Source organism: Coturnix japonica, chromosome 1 (assembly GCF_001577835.2).
Source record: "Coturnix japonica isolate 7356 chromosome 1, Coturnix japonica 2.1, whole genome shotgun sequence".
Taxonomy (NCBI): Eukaryota; Metazoa; Chordata; class Aves; order Galliformes; family Phasianidae; genus Coturnix; species Coturnix japonica.
The window spans coordinates 154,928,160-154,951,505 of NC_029516.1; the positions used below are offsets into that span (position 1 = coordinate 154,928,160).

At 35.3% G+C, this 23,346-nt stretch overlaps 1 protein-coding gene across 16 annotated transcripts in view; it reads right to left on the reverse strand.

Annotated features, from left to right (window-relative positions):
- The window catches only part of NBEA (neurobeachin), a 460,919-nt gene that overhangs the window by 183,278 nt on the left and 254,295 nt on the right, over window positions 1–23,346 (reverse strand). For all 16 annotated transcript variants that reach the window (XM_015851986.2, XM_015851985.2, XM_032442135.1 and 13 more), the window contains one exon: window positions 1,805–1,929. In XM_015851986.2, the coding sequence (XP_015707472.1) occupies window positions 1,805–1,929 (125 nt within the window). The remainder of the gene's footprint in view (window positions 1–1,804; window positions 1,930–23,346) is intronic.

A 23,346-nucleotide genomic window follows, 5' to 3' on the forward strand; every position in this document is an offset into this window, starting at 1 on the left:
TAACTCTTTCAACTTCTCTGCTTTTTTTGGATATAGGTTTATCTGGCAGGCTAATTCTACTGTAATGGACAGCTGTCATCTCCACTGAAATACCAGAACACAAAAACTACTTTAACAGAGTCAGTCTTTGCAATGTGTGGAAATCATTAAAGTGCAATTCATATTATAGCTTCCATGAAACAAAACAAAGCAAAAGAAAAAAACACTTCCAGCATCTTCTGAGTGCAATCTGATCCCAGTGATAAAATATTCCTACTAGGAATATAGTATATATTGTATATATATTCCTACTAGGCAAGTAAAAAGGCTGCCTGTGTAAATGGAAGGTGGACAGTAAGAAGGCTTAAAACTTCATGATAGCATCTAAATCAGATTTCTTCCAGTTTTAATGCTAGTCTGATATCTAAAACCAAAATTAATAAGCAATAGCAGTATTTTTAAAGAGTTTTTATGCCTGAATAGCGCAGAAAGTTCATACATAGTTTTGATGATTATTTCTCTTACAGAAGGAACACAGAAATTAGCACTTTTGCATCTGCTTCTGATAAGATCTCTATTTTGACATTTTGGAAGGCTGTGGATAAAATAACCTGTTGTCAAATGTGTACGATGCAAGTCTACTCCTAGGGGAACTGACTTCCTTAATTCAGTTGGTGAACAGTTTATGTCTTGAAGTTCTGCACATGATAACCTTTACATTAAAATAAGTATTAAATTACACTAGCTAGTACAACTGCACACACAGTTATTCATATGTTTAACCTTCTTTGAATCTCCACTATTTGCTTCAGCAACATGCAAAGCTGATAAAATACGTAGAGTTAGCTTTAGATCTATCATATTCAGAACCTCTGGCCCCATTAGCCCTTGGATGCATATCAACTGAAAGATTTAACTTGCTTTGGGCAAAATACTCCCATTTCATCCGTTTTTCATTTATGATGTAATTTTACTGAAAAAATGCTATAGAATCCTAGGATTATTATTATTATTATTTTCCCAGTATTACTAAGTAAAGAAAAATGACAGAGAAGCACCTTAGTATTCTTAAAAACATCCCCCATCTTTGATAAATTAGAGATCTGCACAGCTTAAGCCTGAGACTTAAATGCACTTTAGTTCTTTGGAGTACTCAGGTTCAGTGTGCTAAACAGAAGACATTAAAACAATGAAACATTCAGATGTTGTAAGGGAATTTCTAAGAGTGTTTCTTGCTCCTCTTTCACACTCCAGCTATCTCTCCAGAAAAATCTATCATCTAATTCTTAAATTCTAAGATGGTATATCCTATGAGGCCAGTAATGTATTCCATCACAAGCATCCTCAAAATACACATTTTTAAACAATCATCTGTTACGTATTTCATGATTTGCAAAAAAAAAATAAATATATATTTTTGGCTTGAGAGTATTCATGCCAATATAAAAACATCTGATACATTTTAAAAGCAGTTAAGCCCTTATTCATGAGAGGTCTCCAGTGGAACTGTTATGACACATTAGTTTGATGGCCTAACAGTTTCATTCTGTCACTTGGGAGAGACAAGTTTGGTTACTTTTACCAGTGTCTCAAAATTAGTGTCTGGGAATGCCATGTGAACCTCTTGGGGATTAGAAAATTTAACAGCTCACAAGTTCACATCTTCTGGTTCACTGAAGTACGAGAATCGAAATAATTCCTTTTCTAAGAAAATGTTGTTCTAGGAATTGGCACTACCCTTATAAAAGAAGGGACAGAATTCTCAGGGATTCGTGGACATGAAGAAAACGGTAAGATATATTTTTAAGCAGGAATTAGTACTGACCATATTCCACAGCAGCTTTCAGAAGAGCATCAGAATGAGTAGACCCAAACGCATTGCGAACAAATCGCCTCCGCCGGCGCAGATCGTCTTCCCAGTAATCCAAGCGCCAGAAGTCATGCAGTTGGCTATGAAATAAAGAACACACACATCAGCACCTACCACAGCTTGAACCATATTTACATACTATAATTTCACTGCCGACTTTCTGTTTCAGGAATATAATCTTGTAAAAACATATACTACTAAAACTTACAATATTCTAACATTTCTTTACATGCATTTATGTATTATAAACCTCAGCACTGCCTGCCTCAAAATGTTCTGCCTGCTGCTAAAAACATTAATCACACTGAGCCCATTAACAAATGCAGCATCAAATTACAAGTATTAATGGCACAGCTTGCTTTCTTTTACAGTGTTTTTAACAAGGCTTGTAAATCATAGAATGGACTTCAGCGCAAATAGTTTGCAATTTAATGACTATGGTCCCTTAGCAGACTGAACTTAGAAGTATAAAATATTGCCCACTTGAATTTTGTGGAACTATGATTAAACTAATGTGCTGAAATATTCATTGAAATAATTCCCCACTGCCCCTAGCAACCTGAGAAAATTGCAATTTTATTCATTATTAATAACACTGAATTAGAGCAGCAAAAAATTCTACCATGTGGTAATTGTCTTGGTAAATTATTATTCCAGCACTAACAGAGTACTAGGATGATTTTATAGCTTCCAGCTAATACAAGCCATTAACAACCATGGCCATCTTTGTGTTACATTGCCTTTTTACATTCAAAAGCAATACTAAAGCTCTGTAGAATTATTTAAGCTAGTGTTAACCTATGCTCAACTCAAAACATAGATGTGTAATCATCTAGTATATAACTTCACCTCTGCAGAAATGACCGACTTCTAGACAACTTCTTGACCTTATCAACACAAAGATCTCCCAGTTTCTCAGTTTTGTAATAATACCATTGGATATTCAGACAAAGTTGTATTTTAAGCTAAAATGTAAAGAATTTGTTGGATCACTGACAAATACCCAAAGTGTTTCTGACTTCACCTTTACATTCAAAATGGTAGTTGAACACATTGTACACTTCACACAACTCTGAAGATCACAACCTTGCAAGACCGTAATTAGAGAACCACTGTTTTAAACCAGCACTATTCAATTTATCCATAGCACTCTAGAGGTAAGTGGACCAAAAAGCAGCTAGAAAACAAAAGAAACAAAACAAAACTTCACAGTTTTCAGCTCTCCTTTTCAGCTGGATTTTCACAGGTGTGAGTTAGGTCATTGTTTTACAATCTTAACTAAGGCTATGAACTTGTAGCAATTTCCAGATGAAGTGAATAAATATGTAGAATGCAGAATAATGTAGAACAGATCTTTTCAGTTTTTGCAGTCCACTTAACCACTTCTTTCACACTTCCATGTGTTCACATCCAACTTTACTAACAACTGTCATGTGGTCTGGCTCAGTTCTGGGTGCAAGGGGAGTGGATGCAGTAGCATACCTTTTACCCACACATATTTTCAGAAGCCACACGTCATCATTTTTAAGTTAATTATCTACAACTTCTTCTTCTTCTTCTTCTTCTTCTTCTTCTTCTTCTTATTATTATTATTATTATTATTATTATTATTATCATCATCATCATCATCATCCTCAATAATATCTTCCACTTGAAGGTCTTACTCTTAATGCTGCCTTGTGGAACATACATTATTTTGCTTATGTACAAGCACTGAGATGGCATCTTTGAGAGTGCAGTGAGAGCTGCTAATCTAGTAGCAGCAATTCAGAGCATCTTCCATAAAAGTGAAGCAGTGGCTCTGAGCTCTCACACTGGGAAGATGCAATGTTAGTTGCTCGGCATGCCTGCTATGTGACAGAATATCTTGCTATCCTGTGTACCAGTTTTCTTTCTAGGTAAAATAGCCTACGTTGTCGTCATATTACAGTATAGTTTTGCTCACAGATGTTCTGTTAGCCTAACGTATCAGTCCATTCTTTCTCATCCTTTCTCATCATCATTGAGCATTGAATAATTTTATTGTGACTGCTAAGTCTGTTTGACTCTTATGTGATATGAATGCAATAATACATAAATAAATAAAAATAAAAATGGGCATACAGCTACCCTGTGATTTCAAAAACGTAGCTTAAAATCTTCTCAAGTTCAAGCCTATGTTTCAAACTCACAATATGAATGACAGCCATAAAGTCATTGTAGAGTGTGAGAAACATTCCCTTTTTGCATCCTTCTAATTGTGATGAAAAGGGAGTAAAGATGTTAATGATTTTTTTTTAAAGACCTGTGAAACTGTACTTCTTCATTAAAAAATACTGTTAAGTTGTATCATAAAAATGACACAGTTATGTAAGAATTTGAAACCTTTTATTAAATTAAGAAATACTCAAAGACTAAGAATACATATATTCTTAAATTTGCTCTGTGTTTAATCTGGTAATCCTTTCATTATTTAGTCTGAAAGAAACTGCATATTCTCAGCTGTAAGTAACAGATTTAAGGTTGCTATTTTAATGAAGTCATAAGTGACATGACAAAATTTTCGAAGAATATTTATTTGCTGGGATTCATGAAGGTTATTAGTTAATCCAGTCTTGACATCTGAAATACTTCTTAATGATCCAAAATAAAAATTTTGAAATTATAGGACTCAGATCATATTTTTAATCATAAATTACCTATCTTTTTAAAACATAGCTGAAGTTTTTCCCTACAGGAGAAGCTATGTCTTCAAAAACATATCTCACAATGTTATTAACCCAGGGCTGCAGCCCTCAATCACTGTCAACCTGCAGCCAGATGCAGCGGGGGATAAAGATACAGAGCAACTCAGGGCATCAGGCACTAGCATGTTAGTAGTGTGTTTTTGTTAGAATGAATGCAGTTGGACCATTATGCAAAACTGTGCATAATCCAACCAAGATTCTTACATAATCAATTATAAAAGTACAAATGAAAAGATGGAAACCTTCTTCATGAAGATTGTATGGAGAAGATATATGAAAAGAGGAACAAAATGAAAATAATGCAACAAATTTATTTTAAAAAGTAGAGATTTTAATGAATTTCCATCTCCCTACTTGTCTTCCCTGGCACTTTCATTCAGGGAAATAATGTCTTTTGATTCTCTAGTTCAAAGACTATTTATATATATCTGTTTTGGAGTTTTGAGGATTTAACAAAATTTTAATAAAGCTTCAGATCAGTTTTCAACTTTAAAAGATTAAGAAGATGAGGCTTGAGAACACCAGAATATTTAGGAAACAGAACTCATGTGAATGGCACAAAGTCTTTGTATGTAGACACTGCATACGTGAACAAGCTTCATGCAGTAATAACAGAGCTTAAGATGCTTTCATCTGACCCCTTCTAAAGATTTTTCTCTCCTAAGAGGAAACACCAACATAGAGTTTAAAAATCTAGCAGGACTTGGTGATGGTGAAATTGTCTTGGGGTGGTCCAATATTTGCTACCAAATATTTTTCTGAATAACAAGTCAACAAAAATATGATGTACACAGTAAAGTATATGGTGGAGTACGGCACCTATAGCCATACTTGCTTTTCTTCTCCATCTCATGTTAATTCCTAGCTTACAGGCTCCTGACACAAAACAAAACAAACAAAAACAAAACAAGACAAAACGAACCAACCAACCAAACAAACAAACAAAAAACACATTACTTTTAAGCTAAAGTGTAAAATTTCCACTGAGCTGCTCCTGGGATAATGTATGCTGAAACAATCCTACAGAGCAAAACTGTCTCATCATTAAGAGTGCATAAAGTACTTCATACGCTGTTATTCAAAGTGCTTTGCAAATCTTATTTTTCTTCATGCAAGCCTATCGCAAAAAGCCCATCAATGACACATTCATATTCTATGATTCCACATTCAAAATTCAAATATGTATTGCCTTGATATAAGAATTAAGTATAATAAAATCAGTAATGCTAAGATAGCGCTTTCTTGTAGTTCTCTAACTTCTCTGTAACGCAAGAAAAAACAAAACAAAACAAAAAAAAACAAACAAAAAAAAAAAACAAAAAAACCCCCCAAAAAACCCAAAAAAAACAACAAAACATCACACGATAAAACAGGACAGGACAAATCCTGGAGCAATAGCAGATTCTGAGTTACTCAAAAATAGAGCTTGGAATTAAACACTATAATGTTACTGGATGGTCAAGTAACACTCTGCAAAGAGGTCATGGGTTCACAGAATCTGAACTGCAGGTAGAAAGGTTTCTGGATCTTAACCAATTACCCTCAGATTTAGACTTGACTATTTGAGCAGCATCTTTAATGAAGTGGCAAGACTTTTTCTTCTTATCTTGTTTCTTGCAAGAAATCATAGGCTAGACAATACTGAATGACTGATTTATGCCGCTAATACTACTGACAGACTAACGGGATTTTACTAAATATATATATATATATATATATATATATATATATATATAATATTACATTTTTCTTTGGATTAGATTAAAAATACAATCAAGCAGAAGACTGTGGCCATAAACTTTAGCCTAAAACTGAAAAAAAAGATTTTAAATTCCAGAACAAATTAAGTTGTTTAGCTCCTAGATGACAGTACATTATACATATTTATGTTAAAATCCTATGTGTATATATGTGTGTGTGTGTGTGTGTATATATGCATATATATATATATTTTTTTTTTCCCCCCAGGAATCTTGGTAGTAGCTCTAAGTGATGTCTGTAAATCAAACAGAATTTCTCTATCTAAAGTCCTAGATGCAAGTCAGTCCTAGAAGTGGGAATGACTACCACATTGTCCCTCCTGCTACAATCCGCTTTCCTGGAAGTGATGTGACTACATTGTGCATTTTAGTAATTTAGTTATGTGAAAAGTATGATACTTCAATAAGCTTTACTTTTCTTATTAACGTATCTATTACTAACAAGCATTTTCCCCACAGCTGACTAGAATACAGTTAATTTCTCATAACTTCCCCTGTGTCTTAAAGTTGTAGGTAAGTGACATTTCAAATCAGGCTTGTTCTAATGAAAATGTGCATATTAAGCAATGATCTTACTTTTCTAGTTTTTAAGAACTAAAAGTTCACGGCATCATTCATGAGCTACTTCTATATACTTCCAAAATCAAATATCCCTGTATCTCTTTAAATAAAGTTATTTAAAATGCATTCTAAAATGTATGACCAAAGAGATCCAGCCACTTCAGACTGTAAAGATAATTTCCTTACAAACAACAGCATAATCTAATATAAACCTTTATAATCTTTATCCTCATCTTCATCACAACAGGGGCTGGTATGAACCTATTGACACAGTTACTTATTAAGCTACAGAATACATGTTAAAAATGTAATCCAAAATTTCAGACGTGGTATTTCATATAATTAATACGGGCATAAAATTACACACATTATAATGGAATAAGCCCTATTTTAATACAGTTATTGAGGGATTACAAACTATTTTGCTTCCACTATCACCATTTGTGCCTGCAGAGCAGCTCACTGTGTATATTCACCTCCTTTATGCAGCATTTGATCTTGTTACAAGGCCAGCATGAGTTGAAAAGGCAAAGTGGTTTTATGCTACCCTAGGCAGCCACTGTGGACAGAATGGTTTGGGTTGGAATGGACCTAGCTTGCCGATGTCAGGGACACTCACTAAATCATGATGCTCAAAGCCCCATCAGGCCTAGCCTTGAATACCTGTGGGGCATCCATAGCTTCCCTGGGCAGCCTGTGCCAGTGCCTGACTGCCCTCATACTGAAGAATTTCTTCCTTACATCTAATATAAATCTCTCCTCTTTCACTACTTTCCTTGATAAAGGGTCCCTACCCAGCTTTTATGTAGGTCCACTGTTGGTACTGGAAAGCCACAGTGAGATCTCCCTGTTATCTTCTCTTCTCCAGACTGAACAAGCCCAGATCTCTCAGCCTTTCTTCAAAGGAGTGCTCCAGGCCTCTGATCATTCTCAAGGCTTCCCTTGGGTCCACTCCATGCATTTCTTGTGCTGGAGACCCCAGATCTGGACACAGCATGGCAGATGAGGCCTCATGATGGCAAAGCAGAGGGGGACAGTCACCTCCCTTGCCCTGTTGTCCTTTCCTTTTTTATGCATCCCACAGTACTGTTGGTTTTCAGGGTTACAAGTGCACACTGTCGATTCATGTTGAGATTTTCTTCAGTTTCTCTTAGAAGAGAAACAGTGCAGTTCTGTGCATCTAAAACAGTTCAGAGGAATATCAAACCAATCTGCAGAGTAAAGTTAAGTTCTTTCTGTCTTTCAGAATGTTTTGATAGCTCATAATTGTTCAAGACAACTTCTGAAAAGATTTTCTGTTAAGTCTTTTATTGTCAGCTCTGAAGAGGCATATGGAAAAGTTATGTTTTATTTTTCAGTTATGAATCTTAGGTGTTATAATCAGCTAAGCCTTCATCCACTCTGCATGCAGCCAACATCTGTAACAGCAGCTACATGGCTGTGAATTCCTGTCCCTACTTAACTCATGCTGTTCCATGGGAACCCTCAAGTTCAGACTGGATGCTACAAATGCTCTGTTACCTCTATTTACAGCACCTAGAGGCTGCAGTGGACAGAGAAGTACAGAGGACAGCAGCAGTACACATGTCCATAAAAGATCCTCTGACTGCAGCACAGAGGATGGGCTGCCAGATGGAAGAGATTAAGTTTGAATATGTTAATGAAGAGGAACAAGCCTGCAGGCATGGGGGATGGGGAAAAAGTTGCTTGGAAAAAGAGGTGGGTCACAGAACTGGAAGGATGCCAGAGAATCCATCGTCTTTGTAATACTGGGAAACTGCATGTAAAATAGAAGGAACGGATGATCTATAATTTCAAGAATTAGCTCTATTCTATCTTCTGTAAGACATTTTTAAAATGAAAACCAATTCTTTTCAGAGTCTGGACTTATGACAATGTTTTGACAAAAGAGAGAAAAATGTTGTACATTGGAAACATACACATTTCTCTGTGGTAATATGAAGAACAGAAATTTTGTAACATTAAGTACATAAGGAACATTACAAAAAATACAAATTATTACTTACAGAATATTTATTGCAATCAAAAAGCGTAAGCCAAAATAGAACTTTGTGTGTGTGTGTGTGTGCGTGTGTGTGCGCGCTTAAAACAGAAATTGTAACTGCTGGTTATATCAGGATTGTGAGATACGCACTCAAAAATCCCATCCCACATTATAATGACTAAAAGAAAATTAAGCTTCAGATGTAAGTACAATGCAATGAAGCTGAGTTCACAAACCAGTGAGGTTAAATAGAAGCATGAACACGGCGTATGAATAACATACAAAACTAGTGAAGAGGGGGCGCTGAGAGTAAATATTGGGTAAAGGTGAGGAGGCTGAGGCAGCATCAGTGGGCACTTTTTGCAATCAGAGCAGCAAGATAACATGGGTATGAAGGAGAGAGGAAGCAAGAGAACTCCCTGCTAATTTGAAAGCAGATGGTATTCTGGTCACTGACAGCTGCAGGAAGTAGTGTGGAGAGCCCAGAAGTCCAGCTAAATGACTTACATCCCTGTAGCATGGGCAGGACTGCCTTATACAGAAGTGTCATGAGACTTGAGAGTTGTACCTCCTCTGTAGTGCTGCCAAAATGTGAAAAATTAAAACAAGGAGAGAGGTGAGACAGGAGCAACTGATGAAATGAGAGCAGAAATGTAGACCAAGTTAGAGAAGGAAATGAGCTTCACAGAAAATCCTAGAATTAGACAGTGAGGACTTTTCAAAAGGAGAAGCGATGGGTTCTAACTAATAGATAATTTTCATTATGGCAGTCTTACTGTAGCTGGGATGAAGCAAAACAGATGAAAAGATTTCTTCCAAACACATTTTCTGTTACACTGTGCAATAGGAGATCATAAAGACAACAGATTGGAAGGCAAATAGGTTAAAAAACATAGATGAAAGGTTTGAAATGTAGTTATTGATTGGTGAGGAGAAAGCAACACTGAGCTGGAAAAAATGAACGAGTAGTAAGTGTATAAGGAACAGAGATGTGAGAGGAAAACTGATGGCTGTAGTGTCAAGTGGAAGGGAAATAACTGTGAAAGCAGATGGGATGAGAGAGAAGTACATGTAAATAATAAAAGCAACAATCATCTGCAGGTGCAAGAAATGACGTTTAAAAATAAAGGATTCTGATGTTAGCACCAGCTGTTACCCAAATCTTAAGACCAGTATTTTTCTAATTTACGGTAAATACCAAAACCCAACATTTCTGCCATCTGAGAATTCACTTTTTAACGATTCTCTCAAATGTTTGCATTTTTTTCTCCTTCCTGTCTGCCATTGCTCTCTGCTTCTAACCCTGCTAAATTGCTGAGATACTTGCTTCTTTTCTAATAGGAAATCTTATGTATTATCAAGTCAGTTCCAAATAAAGAAGAGATTTTAAGGACAATTTAAACGGTAGGAGAAAAAAAAAGCACACTAAAAACAAGTATTTGAATTTATATTCTTCCATTTTAGCCAGGACTGCTGTAAGGCTGTTCTTCATCTGCAAACACTAAATGCACACTGATAATTTTATAATGATTATCATTACCAACTGACTATAGCTTTCTTAAATTTTCATGATAGATAAAACAGCTATTCCCTCTCTCGGATGGTTTCATTCAGGAGACACCAGACTAAGAAGGATAAAATCTCAATTTCTTTCTTTCCTTTCAACTCCTTGAGAACATCTGTGCTTAAGCTTTTCAACCCATCACAAAGCAAAAACTTTGTAAAGCAACAAAGCACATATATTGATCTTTCTAAAAGTCTGCTTGTTTATGAATTACATTTGTTCTTCAGAAGTGTAAGCAACTTTAAAACTTTTTTTTCCTATTTTAAAGAACTTGTATCATTCTCCCTCTTTTTTTTTTTCCCCCGTCAAATTACCTTAAAACTGCCAGCAGATTTCTTTCACCTTTTATTTTGTTGACATGCTTCGTAAATTCTCCCAAAGTATAAAGCCAGATTTTTCTTCATAGATACAACAAATTGACCTTCTCTTAGTTTTGAAGTCACCTACTAATTTTACAGCTATAGTTTAAATTACTGCTTAATTTACTAGTACTGAAAAAAATCACATTGCTTTGAAATTCTGAAGATTCAGACACCAACACATTTCATGGCATAGCAGATGATTTTAAAGAGACATCCTGCTTAACTGTCTTCAGAGTTCACAACAGCCATTTGGTTCTATTGATGTAGAACTCTGATTTAAATTTCAAATTAAAGATTGTTTCTTTAGTATCTCCCCCCTTTACAGAAATTCAATCTTTTTACCAGAAAAAAAAAAAAAAAAAAAGTATTTTGATGGTGATTCCTAGCAAATACTGCAATAAATTTTTGCAAAGGAATTCTACAGAACATTAGTAATACCAAAATACTAACTGCTCTATTTTCCCCACATCTTAGACGCACATCTTACAAAATTTATTTTCTTATTTTCATCAAATTCCTTATCAATTGTTGAGTTTAGGGCACTATTTCATGTAATTAGTTTTTGGTTGCCATTATAGAGTCATAATATATCCTGAATTGTAAGAGACCCATAAGGATCATTGAGTCCAACAACTGGCTCCACACAGGACCAATGAAAATATCTTAGCTAATCTTTTACTTGCAGTGGTTGAAGTTCTAGAATTGCGTTTTTGCTTGCCTAGAATACACATAAGATTAAAGCTATGAATGCCATAAATCACAAGTTGTCTTCCAGGTTAACTGTGATGCTAAGACTCATCATTCATTTTAAAGCAGTGGGTTATAGACAGATAAATACACAAACACTCAGAGGAGACTCAAGATAGTAAATTTATCTATCTCGCAAGGTACCAGAATATAATAAATGATATCATACATATTGTAAGTCCTGAATAAATACCAGCAGCATACATGGTAAGGCTTTGACTTTTTCGAGTTGCTGTATCATACAGTAAATGATTTTTCTGTTCTTTTTGATTCATGGGCTCTCCACATCCACTAATATGAACTATAATTCCTGCTTCTAGTATCAAAAAAATATAATGATATAATTATCAAATGCAACTATACAATATAGTTGGAATGGTAGAGTTTTCATATGGACTTCGAAATAAGTATGAAATAGAGCACAGATGAACCAAAAGTGGGTAACAGAAAATATAGAAGATTATCACAACCTGAGGAGAGGAGTCACCTTCAAAAAGCACAATAAACTGCCATCAAAGTTTTTCTTCTATGATCACATTACTAATGTTCTTGCATTAATAATGAAGGACAAAGCAGAGAAGAACAGAGAATTGGCTGCTGTTAAGAAAACTCTTCAGCTCCTACAACTTTTATGACTTGACTGAAAAAATTAAGAACACTAAAGTTTAAAAGATGAAAAATAGAAAAGGGAAGCTGAAAAAAGAAATCTCTTCAAATGTATAAATCTTCAGTTAGGAAAGACAACAGAAAGGAAAGCAGTGTTGACAGATGCAAAAAGGATGCTCTGCAAACAGAGATGGTTTTTGCTTTGTTAGTACCTGCTCCATCCCTTAAGGAGTTCAAGCTCAGGTTGGATGGTACCCTGGGAAACCTGGTCTAGTACTAGATCTGAAGGTTAGTGACCCTGCCTGTGGCAGTGGGGATTGGAACTTGATGATCTTTGGGGTCCCCTTCAATTCAAGCCATTCTATGATTCTATGAAATGCAGTGTTTTAAGGTAGTTAATTTATAGTTGATATTGTATTGCCTGATAACTTGCTCCTAATCAAAAGGAAAATTTACATAAAATGCAGACAATCTGTAAAGGCAATGGAGATTTTGAGACCATTGCAAACAGACTGAAAGATGCAACAAACAATCTCATCATGATCACAAAGGACTAACAATTAGCTTGACTGGTTAGATCTTTTTAACACTCTCTGTCCACCGGAAGTAAGTTTTCATTCTGGAATGTCCTCTAGATTGTTAAATATAGACAGTACAGCAGGACAAGGGCAAATGGTCTTAAGCTGAGGGAAGGAAGATTTAGGTTGGATATCAGGGGAAGTTCTTTACTGTGAAAGTGGTGAGGTGCTGGCACAGGCTGCCCAGAAAGGCTGTGGATGTGTTCAAGGCCATGTTGGATGGAGCCCTGGGAAGCCTGGTCTAGTATTAAATGGGGAGGTTGGTGAACCTGCCTGTGGCAGGTTGGTTGGAGATTCATGATGTCTCTTCCAACCCAGGCCATTCTGTACTTCTGTGTGATTCTTTGAAATAGCAGTAAATTTATACTAAAAAGCTGTAATTTCAGGGAAAGAACACTAACCAACTGTAAAGCTACATGGAAGAAAACATGATAAATAAGGTATGTACAACTTACAGAATAACAAAGGAAATGAGAATAACTCAAATGTCCATGAAGTAAAACCAAAGGCAAGTAATTTTTTATTATTTAATAAATTTAACATAAAAAATAAGTTTGAAGGAATGCAAGATAACTTCAGCAAATCTATTCAAATTCTAATGACATATGTTAGTATAATTGTATTATATATAAACAATTTTGTTTCCAGAAGTTTTATACTCAGTTCCTTTTAAGTTAATCCTTTGACGCTGAATAAACAACTGGGGCAACATCAAAATTGGATATACTAACTGACAATATTTGACTTGCCAATATTTTCTTTCATTATGTTGGCTTGAATGGTGAAAGGAGATTGTCTTTCTTAACTTATTTCAAAAAGAGTACAACAGAATATCTTTGACTTCAAGCATAACAGAATATAGCTAAAATGAAGTACAATGTACACCATGATTAGTGAGTGGCTTTTCTTATAAATAATGTAGAAAGATCTCAGAGTTCCACTAACACACACAAAAAATACCCACAAAAACAAAACAAAATCCAAAAGGTATCTTGTAAATGATCTTCGAGTTTAAAGAACATAATGTATTTATTTTATACTTTGGCTGCTCTGTCTGTATGATGTCACACCAGAAAGTATGACACCAGCTTTTTCATTTTTGCTCTGAAGAAATAAAACATGAAAATAAAAATTCAAAATTAAAAAATTTGAAGTATTTTATTAATTTAGGGCAAGTAAAAGAGGAAAATAATCCCATGTCTTCATAAAAACCTTTACCACATTTTTTTTAATTTTTTTATTTTTTTACTAGAAGATTTAACTAAAATACTGTTTTCAGATTTTAAAAAGTTTAAAACCAAAATTTTCATTAAATGCATGTTCTGTTTGTACAAGTATACCACCTGCTGGTAGCAAAATTATTATCTTCTCAAATATCTTGCAAGTAGATGAAGAGTGGCTGCCTTCTGAACATGAAAAATGGAATCAAATAATTTTGGCAAAATTACGTTGAAAACATTTTGGCATTTCACTGCTACAGTCTCATGAGAAGTCAGACAAACATCAGAGAAAATATCTTAATTTTAAGACAGTAAGAAGTTGATTTAATAAACCATATGGAAAATGTTGATTTTGCCACAAAGATCCTGCTTTTGAATAACATTAACTTGAATTGATAAAGTTATCATTATACTATCTAAGAAACCTTAGGTAAATACTTACAAATTTAAAGTTCAGTTTTTTTTTAGATCAAGCATTCAAAATAATTCATATCTTGTACTTCCAAAATTAAACACCTCCAGTGTTTATTTGTTATTCTGTGGAGAATTTTTAATTGTTATTTTAATTGTTATTCTGTGGAGAGCATTCATCTGATACTGCAGCTCATCACTTCGGTTTGTCTAGAGCTGTGCTTTCAACAAAAACAGTAGGGTTGGGGTAGACAGCAAAGAATGGTTATCATCTCCTCAGTCATTCCTGTTCATGAGTCACAGGTCAAAGACAATGGCACGAAGAAACCAACATTTTGTCTCAAAATCTTTTATCAGAAGGAAAAAAATAATGTTTTGCCTATATGTTTTTGAAGCTTTACTCCAAAACCGAGACACAGTTTTGTTTTTTCTTAAATATACTATTCCTTAAAAATCTCTGAATTAACTGTTTCAAATTTTTATAAATTATTCAAGCTTCAACTTTTTAAAGACAAGGAACTTATAAACTTGGCAATGAGATAATTAGCTTCCTTGAGGCCTATCAACCACCAGCAACAGAAATTGAAGTCTAATAAATAATAAAGTTGTACCTAAGCAATTATTCAAATTTCCGTCATACAGAGCTGTTTATTAAAATGCTTGTCTAGCAATATGCTTTTATTTAGCAGAAGGATTGTTTTTACAAACTCTGCCGTTTCAGTCCCAGTAACTAGAAATCTTTACATTCCAAACTCATGGAAGTCTGAAATTTATTTTTTTTTTTCCTTTTAAGAATGATATGGGAATACAGTATAGGTTAAGACAAAGTATGCAGATCTACTTTTAACCTGTTCTCAAGAATTGAATCAAAGACATTTAGGCCCAGCTGGTGGATGCATTCTGACTACTGTATAGAAGGCATATTACAGATACCTCTATTCACAAATGCAACTTGTGTTGCTGAAATCAACATTTGTCAAGTGGCAACCAGTAACAGAGGCTACGTTTATTATACTATAATGTAATCTTAATTTTGAAACTTATTTAGTTCTCAGGAAGATTTGTAAAAGCTAAGAAACTAGCATGGCAAGCAAACAAAAATTGTTCTATTTATACTTTATTTCTGAGAGTCAAGAGGTACTTCAGAAGTATAGAAACAATCATCTTCTATAAAGCATCCCAAAATATATCAGCATGACCTAATGATTTATTTTTGGCTCTGCAAAACACATAGGAAAAGAAGCAGATGACATAAAAAAGAAAAAAAAAAAAGAAAAAAAGAAAAAAGAAAAGATAAAAAAGGAAAAAAAAAAAAGAAAGAAAACGAAAACTTAATGATTTCTGTCTTGAAAAAGTTTCCTGTTTTTGTGGGTTCTAAAAAACAAATGCCAAAGGCTATAAGGAATCTTTGCATACAAAGTATTTGACTATGCCTGACTCTGGATATAATTTCTAGTTTTTCCTACTTCTTAAATATTTAATCTGTTACATAATTGTGTGATAGTAATTAAAGACTGATGATTTTACCTTTGCCTGTATTACAAATCTCTGACATAGAATCACACTGTGGCTTGGGCTGGAAGGGACACATGATCATACATATTCTTCTGTATTTTGTATGTACCTTCATAGTACAGTTGTCATATTGTATTTGCTAATTACAATATTTTCATCTTGGACAGGTTCACTAAGCTTTTTTGTTTTCATTTTTTGTTTAGGACTTTATTGACACAGTTCTCATGAAAAATCAAAAATAGGAACAGCCTTTCAAATCCATCTATTACATCAGAAGGGAAAGCTGACTGACTGATCATTGAAGCAGATGTTTGATGGAGGTATAAATTATAGCTGGAAACAAAAGGATGGGTTGCCACATTTCCCAATCCCAAACAAACAAACAAACAAACAAACAACTTCATGTCTGTGAAACTGAGAAGCAACAAAATTCTAGCAGTTCAGAAGTGAAAGAGACAAGAAAGCTGGACTTGGTCTGCAGCTGGGTTTCAAGCCAACTTTATGGTGCTTATTTTCTCCTCTGAATTGGTTTCATTTGGAATATTGATTGGCAAAGCACCCTGGGACACAGACTCTGGGAAGAAGCCACTACTGAAGTGCTGAAAAGTCACACATGGCTTAAGAGCCACAGAGCAGGTCATGCCAGCCCCAGTTTCTCTATTTTCTAATCATCAACTTGGGGGTCTGCTCTCTCTCTCTCCTTCATTAATTTCATTCTTTTTGGACCTCTTGCTTCATTAATCTGCTTCAGATTTTCTCTGTGTATCTCAACAGAAATTGTGGCTGTGAGGTTGACTATCACCTATTTTTGGAAATTGCTTCTCCTAAAGGGACCAAACCATTTATGACCTAGTTGAATTTGTTTTCCTTCCTTGCAGTCTGGGAAACACAGTTCAAGGAGTTAATACTAGCAATTGACAGTTATAATTTACTGGTAGATTAGGGTTGTCAAATTATGCCAATTGATAGCTGAGTTGAGTTCCTTTTATCTAACTTAAGATGTCAACATTATTGACATTTAACTAATCAACCCAGGCCCACTTCATAGGCAATGGAAAGAATCTGTTGCAACTTGGGATAAGCTGGGTGATGGGAATGCTGCTGCTCTTGTCTCAAGTAACAAAGGTCTCAGCATTAGAGAAAATAAAAACCTGGGCTTCTCACAAAAGAATCTGGCATCTGAGACTTGCATAGAATTGTCAAGGGAAGGATCAGGTCAGAAAATTCACATGACTGAGTGAAATCTAAGGCAGGATAGAGAAAATGAGAATTATAGGCTGTATGAATCCAGTTAAATGAGAGAACTGGAGAAAGTGATCAATTGACTTGTCTTAATCTTATATAACTTCAAGCTACATGGAGGTGTTTTTTCATAATCTGATTGACCTGCTACAGGGAATCTTGAAACGTACAATAGACAAAAACTCAAGGAAATAATCTCCTCTGTGTAAATTAAAAACATTTTGAAGTTCCTCTTGGAAGATTTCTTACAGAATGAGGTTATTTCTTTTATTGCTGTGAAATAAAAATGGAGAACCAAAGATGCATTCAAAATCTCCAGACTCAGACTGTAATTGCATCACTGGAAAAGAAATTATTTTGATGTGATCCTAATTCTGTTACTTAAAAATCGCAGTAAGTTATTAAGAAAATTGAGAAGTATGAGTTAAACAAGTATAAGTCTAATAGTGATCCTGTTAAATTCAGTGACATACTTAGACATAGTTCAGAATATATTTCAGAAGTGTAATTCTACCAATATCTGAGAAAAGGCCTTAAGTTACTGACAGAACATCAATATATTTTTCCATACTACAGATTGAACACTGGCATATAATCCCATATATATGGAAACTGCTATTTATTACATAAAGGAAAATGCTAATTTAGTTTTTTGGTTTTTTTTTTTTTTCAATCTGAAAGGTTTTTTAAGAAATGAATAACAAAAAATCCAAACTAGTGAAAAACTTCCAGTATATCTACAAAGAAGTGAACTGAACTGACAGAAGTGTGGAAGGCTAAATCAGTCTGTAAGATTATTAAATCTTATATACAGAACATCAATGTACAGAACATCAATGTTCATTCTATTTTCATCTCATGTTTTATAGGATATTTCATTAAATAAGTATCTTTAATACAGTTCCAGAATCACTTTTGTCTAGTATTTCATGCAATATTTATGCAAACAAACCAATATGGAACTAGGTGGGTAAATCATAAACTCACCAGGGTTGGAAAAGACCTACAAGATCATCCAGTCCTAGCGTCTACCAATCACCAATAGTTCTCAGTAAGCCATGTCCCTCAGTACAACATCTAAAAGCTTCTTGAACACCTCCAGGTTGAGTGACTCCACCACCTCCCTGGGCAGCCCATTCCACTGCCTGACCACTCTTTCAGAGAAGTTGTATTTCTGAACATCTAGCCGAAATCTCCCCTAGTGCAGCTTGAGGCCATTTCCTTTCATCCTATCATAAGTTACACAAGATAAGAGGCCAACCCCCAGCTCACTACAGCCTCATATCAGGTAGTTATAGAGAGCAATAAGGTCTTCTCTCTGAGCCTCTTCTCCAGACTGAACAATCCCAGCTTCTCATAAGGCCTGTGCTCCAGACCCCTCACCAGCTTTGTTGCCCTTCTTTGAGCACATTCCAGGGCATCAATGCCTTTGAGTGAAGGACCCAAAACTGAGCACAGTACTCAAGGTGAAGCCTCACCAGTGCTGAGTATAGATGGACAATTACTTCCCTGCTCCTGTTGGCAACACCAATTTTAATACAAGCCAGGATGCCCTATAAGGCCTGTACTCTATGTTGTTCAACAGCTGTGATATTTGTTCCCCCAACATATAACTGAACTAGCATAAAGCTAGTTCTTTGTCCTATTAGCAGTAGACCAAATAATTCAGTTCTTTTATCCATACAACTTTGCTGTGAATATTTACAAACTGAATCTCTTGGCGCCATTTAAATTAATTTGCCTTAGTCGGACCCATATTGTCATTGTCTTGAGGCATCCTTGTTTTGCTGCAGATATTTAGTAATCTCTGCTATTAGCAGTGTTTTCAAACTGCACATACAGAAAGTACAATACAGAATGGATTTATTATTGTTTTAATAGCTATTTCTTCCAACAAATTAGCAATACTGATTTATGGACCTATAATCCAGGTGCTGTTTCTAGTTTAACACTGAATCTGTCCAAAGTAGCTTGTGTCATTTTGGAAAAGAATAATATTTGTTCTTGTTCCCAGCAAAAAAGTGTTCTGCTTCTATGCATTTTCTCTCTTGAAAAACAGAGGTAAAACTTCCAAAAAGATTTAACTTGAGAGAGAGGCTAGGAAAATTTCACTGAACCATGATATCTACATACAGTGCTAAGAAAAAACTTTTGTCCTACTCTCCACTACACTTAAAACATTGTGATTTCAGAACTGATTTCTGATACCCAGCAACATTATCAACCAAACAGGCAGTATAACTCAACAGACTGATAATGAAAAAAAAACCAAAACATTGTTGGTGATCAGAGGGGGCATGCAACAGTAGAGATTTGCTGAACTATAAGAAAGCAGCATTTTTCCCATCAATAATCAGATCACACGCGACTTTTCACTTGATAGCATCTTCTTGTTGCTGTCTAACCTAAGGCTGATCAGCAGCAGGACTCTCAGTCCTTGCACAATGAAGACCCCTTTGCCGACACTTGCACATATCTGTGCAGCCTTCACCACTGCTGTTACGGTACAAAAGAAACTGAGTAAAGATCTCTAAAAAGAAGTGGGCTTATCACATGCAGTACATCAGTACGATGTCTAGAATAAATGCACAGCTATGGCTGCAAAGCTCTGACAGTTCTTCCAGATGTAAAGGCCTTCACTCAAAGACACACAAAGTTCAGAACTGTCTATAATACATCCTTTTCAGATACTAATTTACTAGACTTTTATCAATCATCAGTTGATAGTCACAAATGCAAGGTCAGTAATTTTTTCCATCAGGGCCTGCTCTGCCCTAATGAAAGGGACTCACAGCATTGAACTGTTCAGATTTGGGCTGAATGAAAACTGAAATCTCAGCACAGAAAGAAAACACAGGAAACACGGAAAACTGCTGGATGAATTGGTAACAAATCACTTTCTTTTTTTTTTTTAATAATGATGTTTTCTCAATTAATGTTTGAGAAAACTTTTTAGGGAACATCTTTTTTAATTTAACACACTGCCTTTTATGATATTAAATGCTGTTCTGGCTTAAGTGAGATATAAAATCCTGAGAAATAGCATTCAGTATTCCACTACTGATCTGAAGGAGAATTCTGGCAGCGTACCAAACTAACAAAACAAAATGAGCACAATACAGTCACAACACTTCAGTGATACCAAAACAGCAGTAAATACAGTACTGGAATATAAGGAAAATTTTATAAATACAAAGAGAAATACCTTCCTGTAGTTTCTCCCCAAATTCAGTTTTTGCCCAAGAACCTCTCTACTTCATTCAGCGTTGAAAAAGTGTATGGATTAGGGGAATAATCACGGTCGCATTCACTAATTTTAAAGTTGTTAACTTTGCAAGCAACATACTTTTTCTTTGTACATTTCAAAAGGAAATAAATAAATAGATAAACCATTATTCAGCACTGAAAAATGTGCACATGCTCAAATTTAATCAACAACTGGGAGCACCAGAATCTAATTCAGTATAGAGTGTTATGCCCGCAGTTTCCTTGAGATACTTACCACACCCTGGAAGCCTGCCATAGTACATCAAAATGATTTTTTTTTCAAGTTTTGCCAAGGAAGTGCCTCTTCCACAGAGATACACAACAATAATAATTTGCACCTAAACTTTTAGGGCTGATGCTGTCTGAAGTGTATACAATTATGTAAGAAAAGCTATGGCTGATACAGCATGCTACCCCTAAGAATCAACGAGGTTTTGTGGCAGGGAACACTGTAAGCCTTTTCTGATGATGCTGTCTCATTGTGCACTGGTGAACATTAACTGGAATGGGAACTGAAAGGGCTACATTTACATGGCTCAGGCTCAGGATCATCTCTAATTGCACTACTCCAGTTTAAAACCTAAATGTTTATCCCCTTTCAAAAATACCAAGTCAGCACAGATATGTGGATTTGGTTGAGGAAACTTTAGTCATTTCTGTTAGCTTCCTAATGGCAATAAAGCTACAGGCTGGCAGATGGGGACGGGTGGGTGGGGAGTGATAGAGAAGCAGTACATGTGTATGTCATTCTCTTCTCTCTGATATTACACAAAGTAAAATAGCTCCAGCTGGAAGGATTAACAGAGTCCTACTCCAGAATAAGCTGCAGTCTGATAGTCGTGCCTCCACCAAGGTGGGGATCGTCATTTCCAGGCTCCCTGGCTACAGAACTGAACCACAGCTGAGAGAGATATGGTAGTGATCTTCAGTATTATGAATGGCATCAAGATGGTGAGTAGGGAACAAGGACTCACTGTTTCTCATAAGAAAATACCTAAGGAGATCCTGCAGTTATCAAGCAACGTGTTGAAAATAAAGAAAGTAGTGCAAATAATGTGAAATAGCGCAAATTTCTCACATAACATAATTAAGTTGTGAAGTTTAAAGGACTGTGATACTATAGATATCAGATGTTTACATGAGTTCTTAAAGTAATAAGACATTTCCTTTCATAGAGGAAAGAAAAAAACAAAAAACCCTCAAAACCAACAACAACTCCCTCCCCTAAAGTTATTAAACACAAGGATATCACTGCTGGCTTAGGAAGTCCCTGAGCTACAAATTGCTGAAAGCTAGGAAGATGTGCTGGGGGAGTATCACTATAAACTCACCAAGGGAAATACTTGTCTTCCCTAGGCCTCTTCCACTGGCAACCAGCAGATATTAGAGTAGCAGACCTGTAATCTGATACTTATACTTTGCTGCTATACCATTTTCCGCTGTTATTTTGGGGCCAATTCCCCAGTGCCATCAAAACAGCCCCCTGTCAAATAAGTTTCAGCCAAATGACTTTCTTCCTTGGGTTAACAGTGGTGCAAAGTAATTCACGCCATCGCTCAACTGACCAGCACAGGACAGCGTGTTCTCAGCAGGAAGACTTTTGCTCTGTAATTGCTCTTGAAAAGAATGTAACTGTGGCCCAAGCCTCTGGAAGACATTCTTAAAAAGGACAAAGCATACATGTATAACAAAATTAATTGCTCTTGAAATAAAACCTAGATTCTGGTGTCAAAAACCAAGTTTATAATCTTTTAATTTTTGGAAATTTCATCAGGTACTTACATTCACTGACAGATTACAAATGGTATTACAAACCACTTGATAAGAAGGATGGATTTATAATTTTAACATTTATTCTTTTGAGGTAGATGCTATAAATACAACTATAATATATACTGTGTTCAAAAAATGTTTAGATGTTGTACTAAGGGGCATGGATTAGTGGGGAACTATTGGTTGTAGGTGGACGGTTGGGCTAGATGATCCTGGAGGTCTTTTCCAACTTTGTCGCTTATATGACTCCATGATAAACTATTAATTTGGGGAAGTTAATGTAAATAGGAAAGAAATTCAAAAAGTTTCATAAATACTGTGTTACTTTATTTAGAAATCACTCTAGCTACAAATCAACTGATGAAGTATAGAAAAAGTAGTTCCTTCTATATATTATATTTTTAATTAACAATACTTTCTTTGTTGCTATCTTTTAGAATGGGGACATTAATAAATTAAAAAAATGTATAGTTTAAGGAATATTTTTACCACTAAATTGCATAGAGCTTAGACAGCTATGAAAACAATATAAAGAAAAACTTGTTCTCCAACCTAAAAGAAAAGTGAACAACTCTTTTAGAATACATCTGAAAACTGTGAAACAACAAGAAATTGGAAGTTAAACAAAAGAAAGAAAAAATCAGTGTGCTCAGGGCAGCAGTTGATCCATTTGAAAAGCACCACTTTATCTGTTCTCTTTTCCTTTGCAAAATCCAATAAACTGCCATTATATTCCTTTTAAATGGTCCCATTACAAGGATTCTATAACAACAGACTAATCTCTTGATAATTATAATAAATGCCTGTAATCAAAGCAGGAACCATTTAAAATAAGGAGAAAGGCTGTTTTCCATCAAACTCATTGTAGTTCTGTGACCTTTGGAGCATTAAGCTACATCATACACTGCCACCTATAACAGCAACAGAGCTTTTCTACCGATCTTGCTCAAATAAAAATAAAAAGGATGAGAGATCAATGGAAATGTGGATCAGCACATGGTAAGAATTCCTACTTTCCAGCTCAGAGCCTTGTAGAACATAAAAACCTCAATTCACAAGATTCCAAAGGCTCAAAACCAACAGAATTCAGCCAGCCGTTCTGAGGGGGTTTGGTACCCAGTGCTTCCCCTCAGGAGGGGCAGAGGAAGGAGCATAATGGT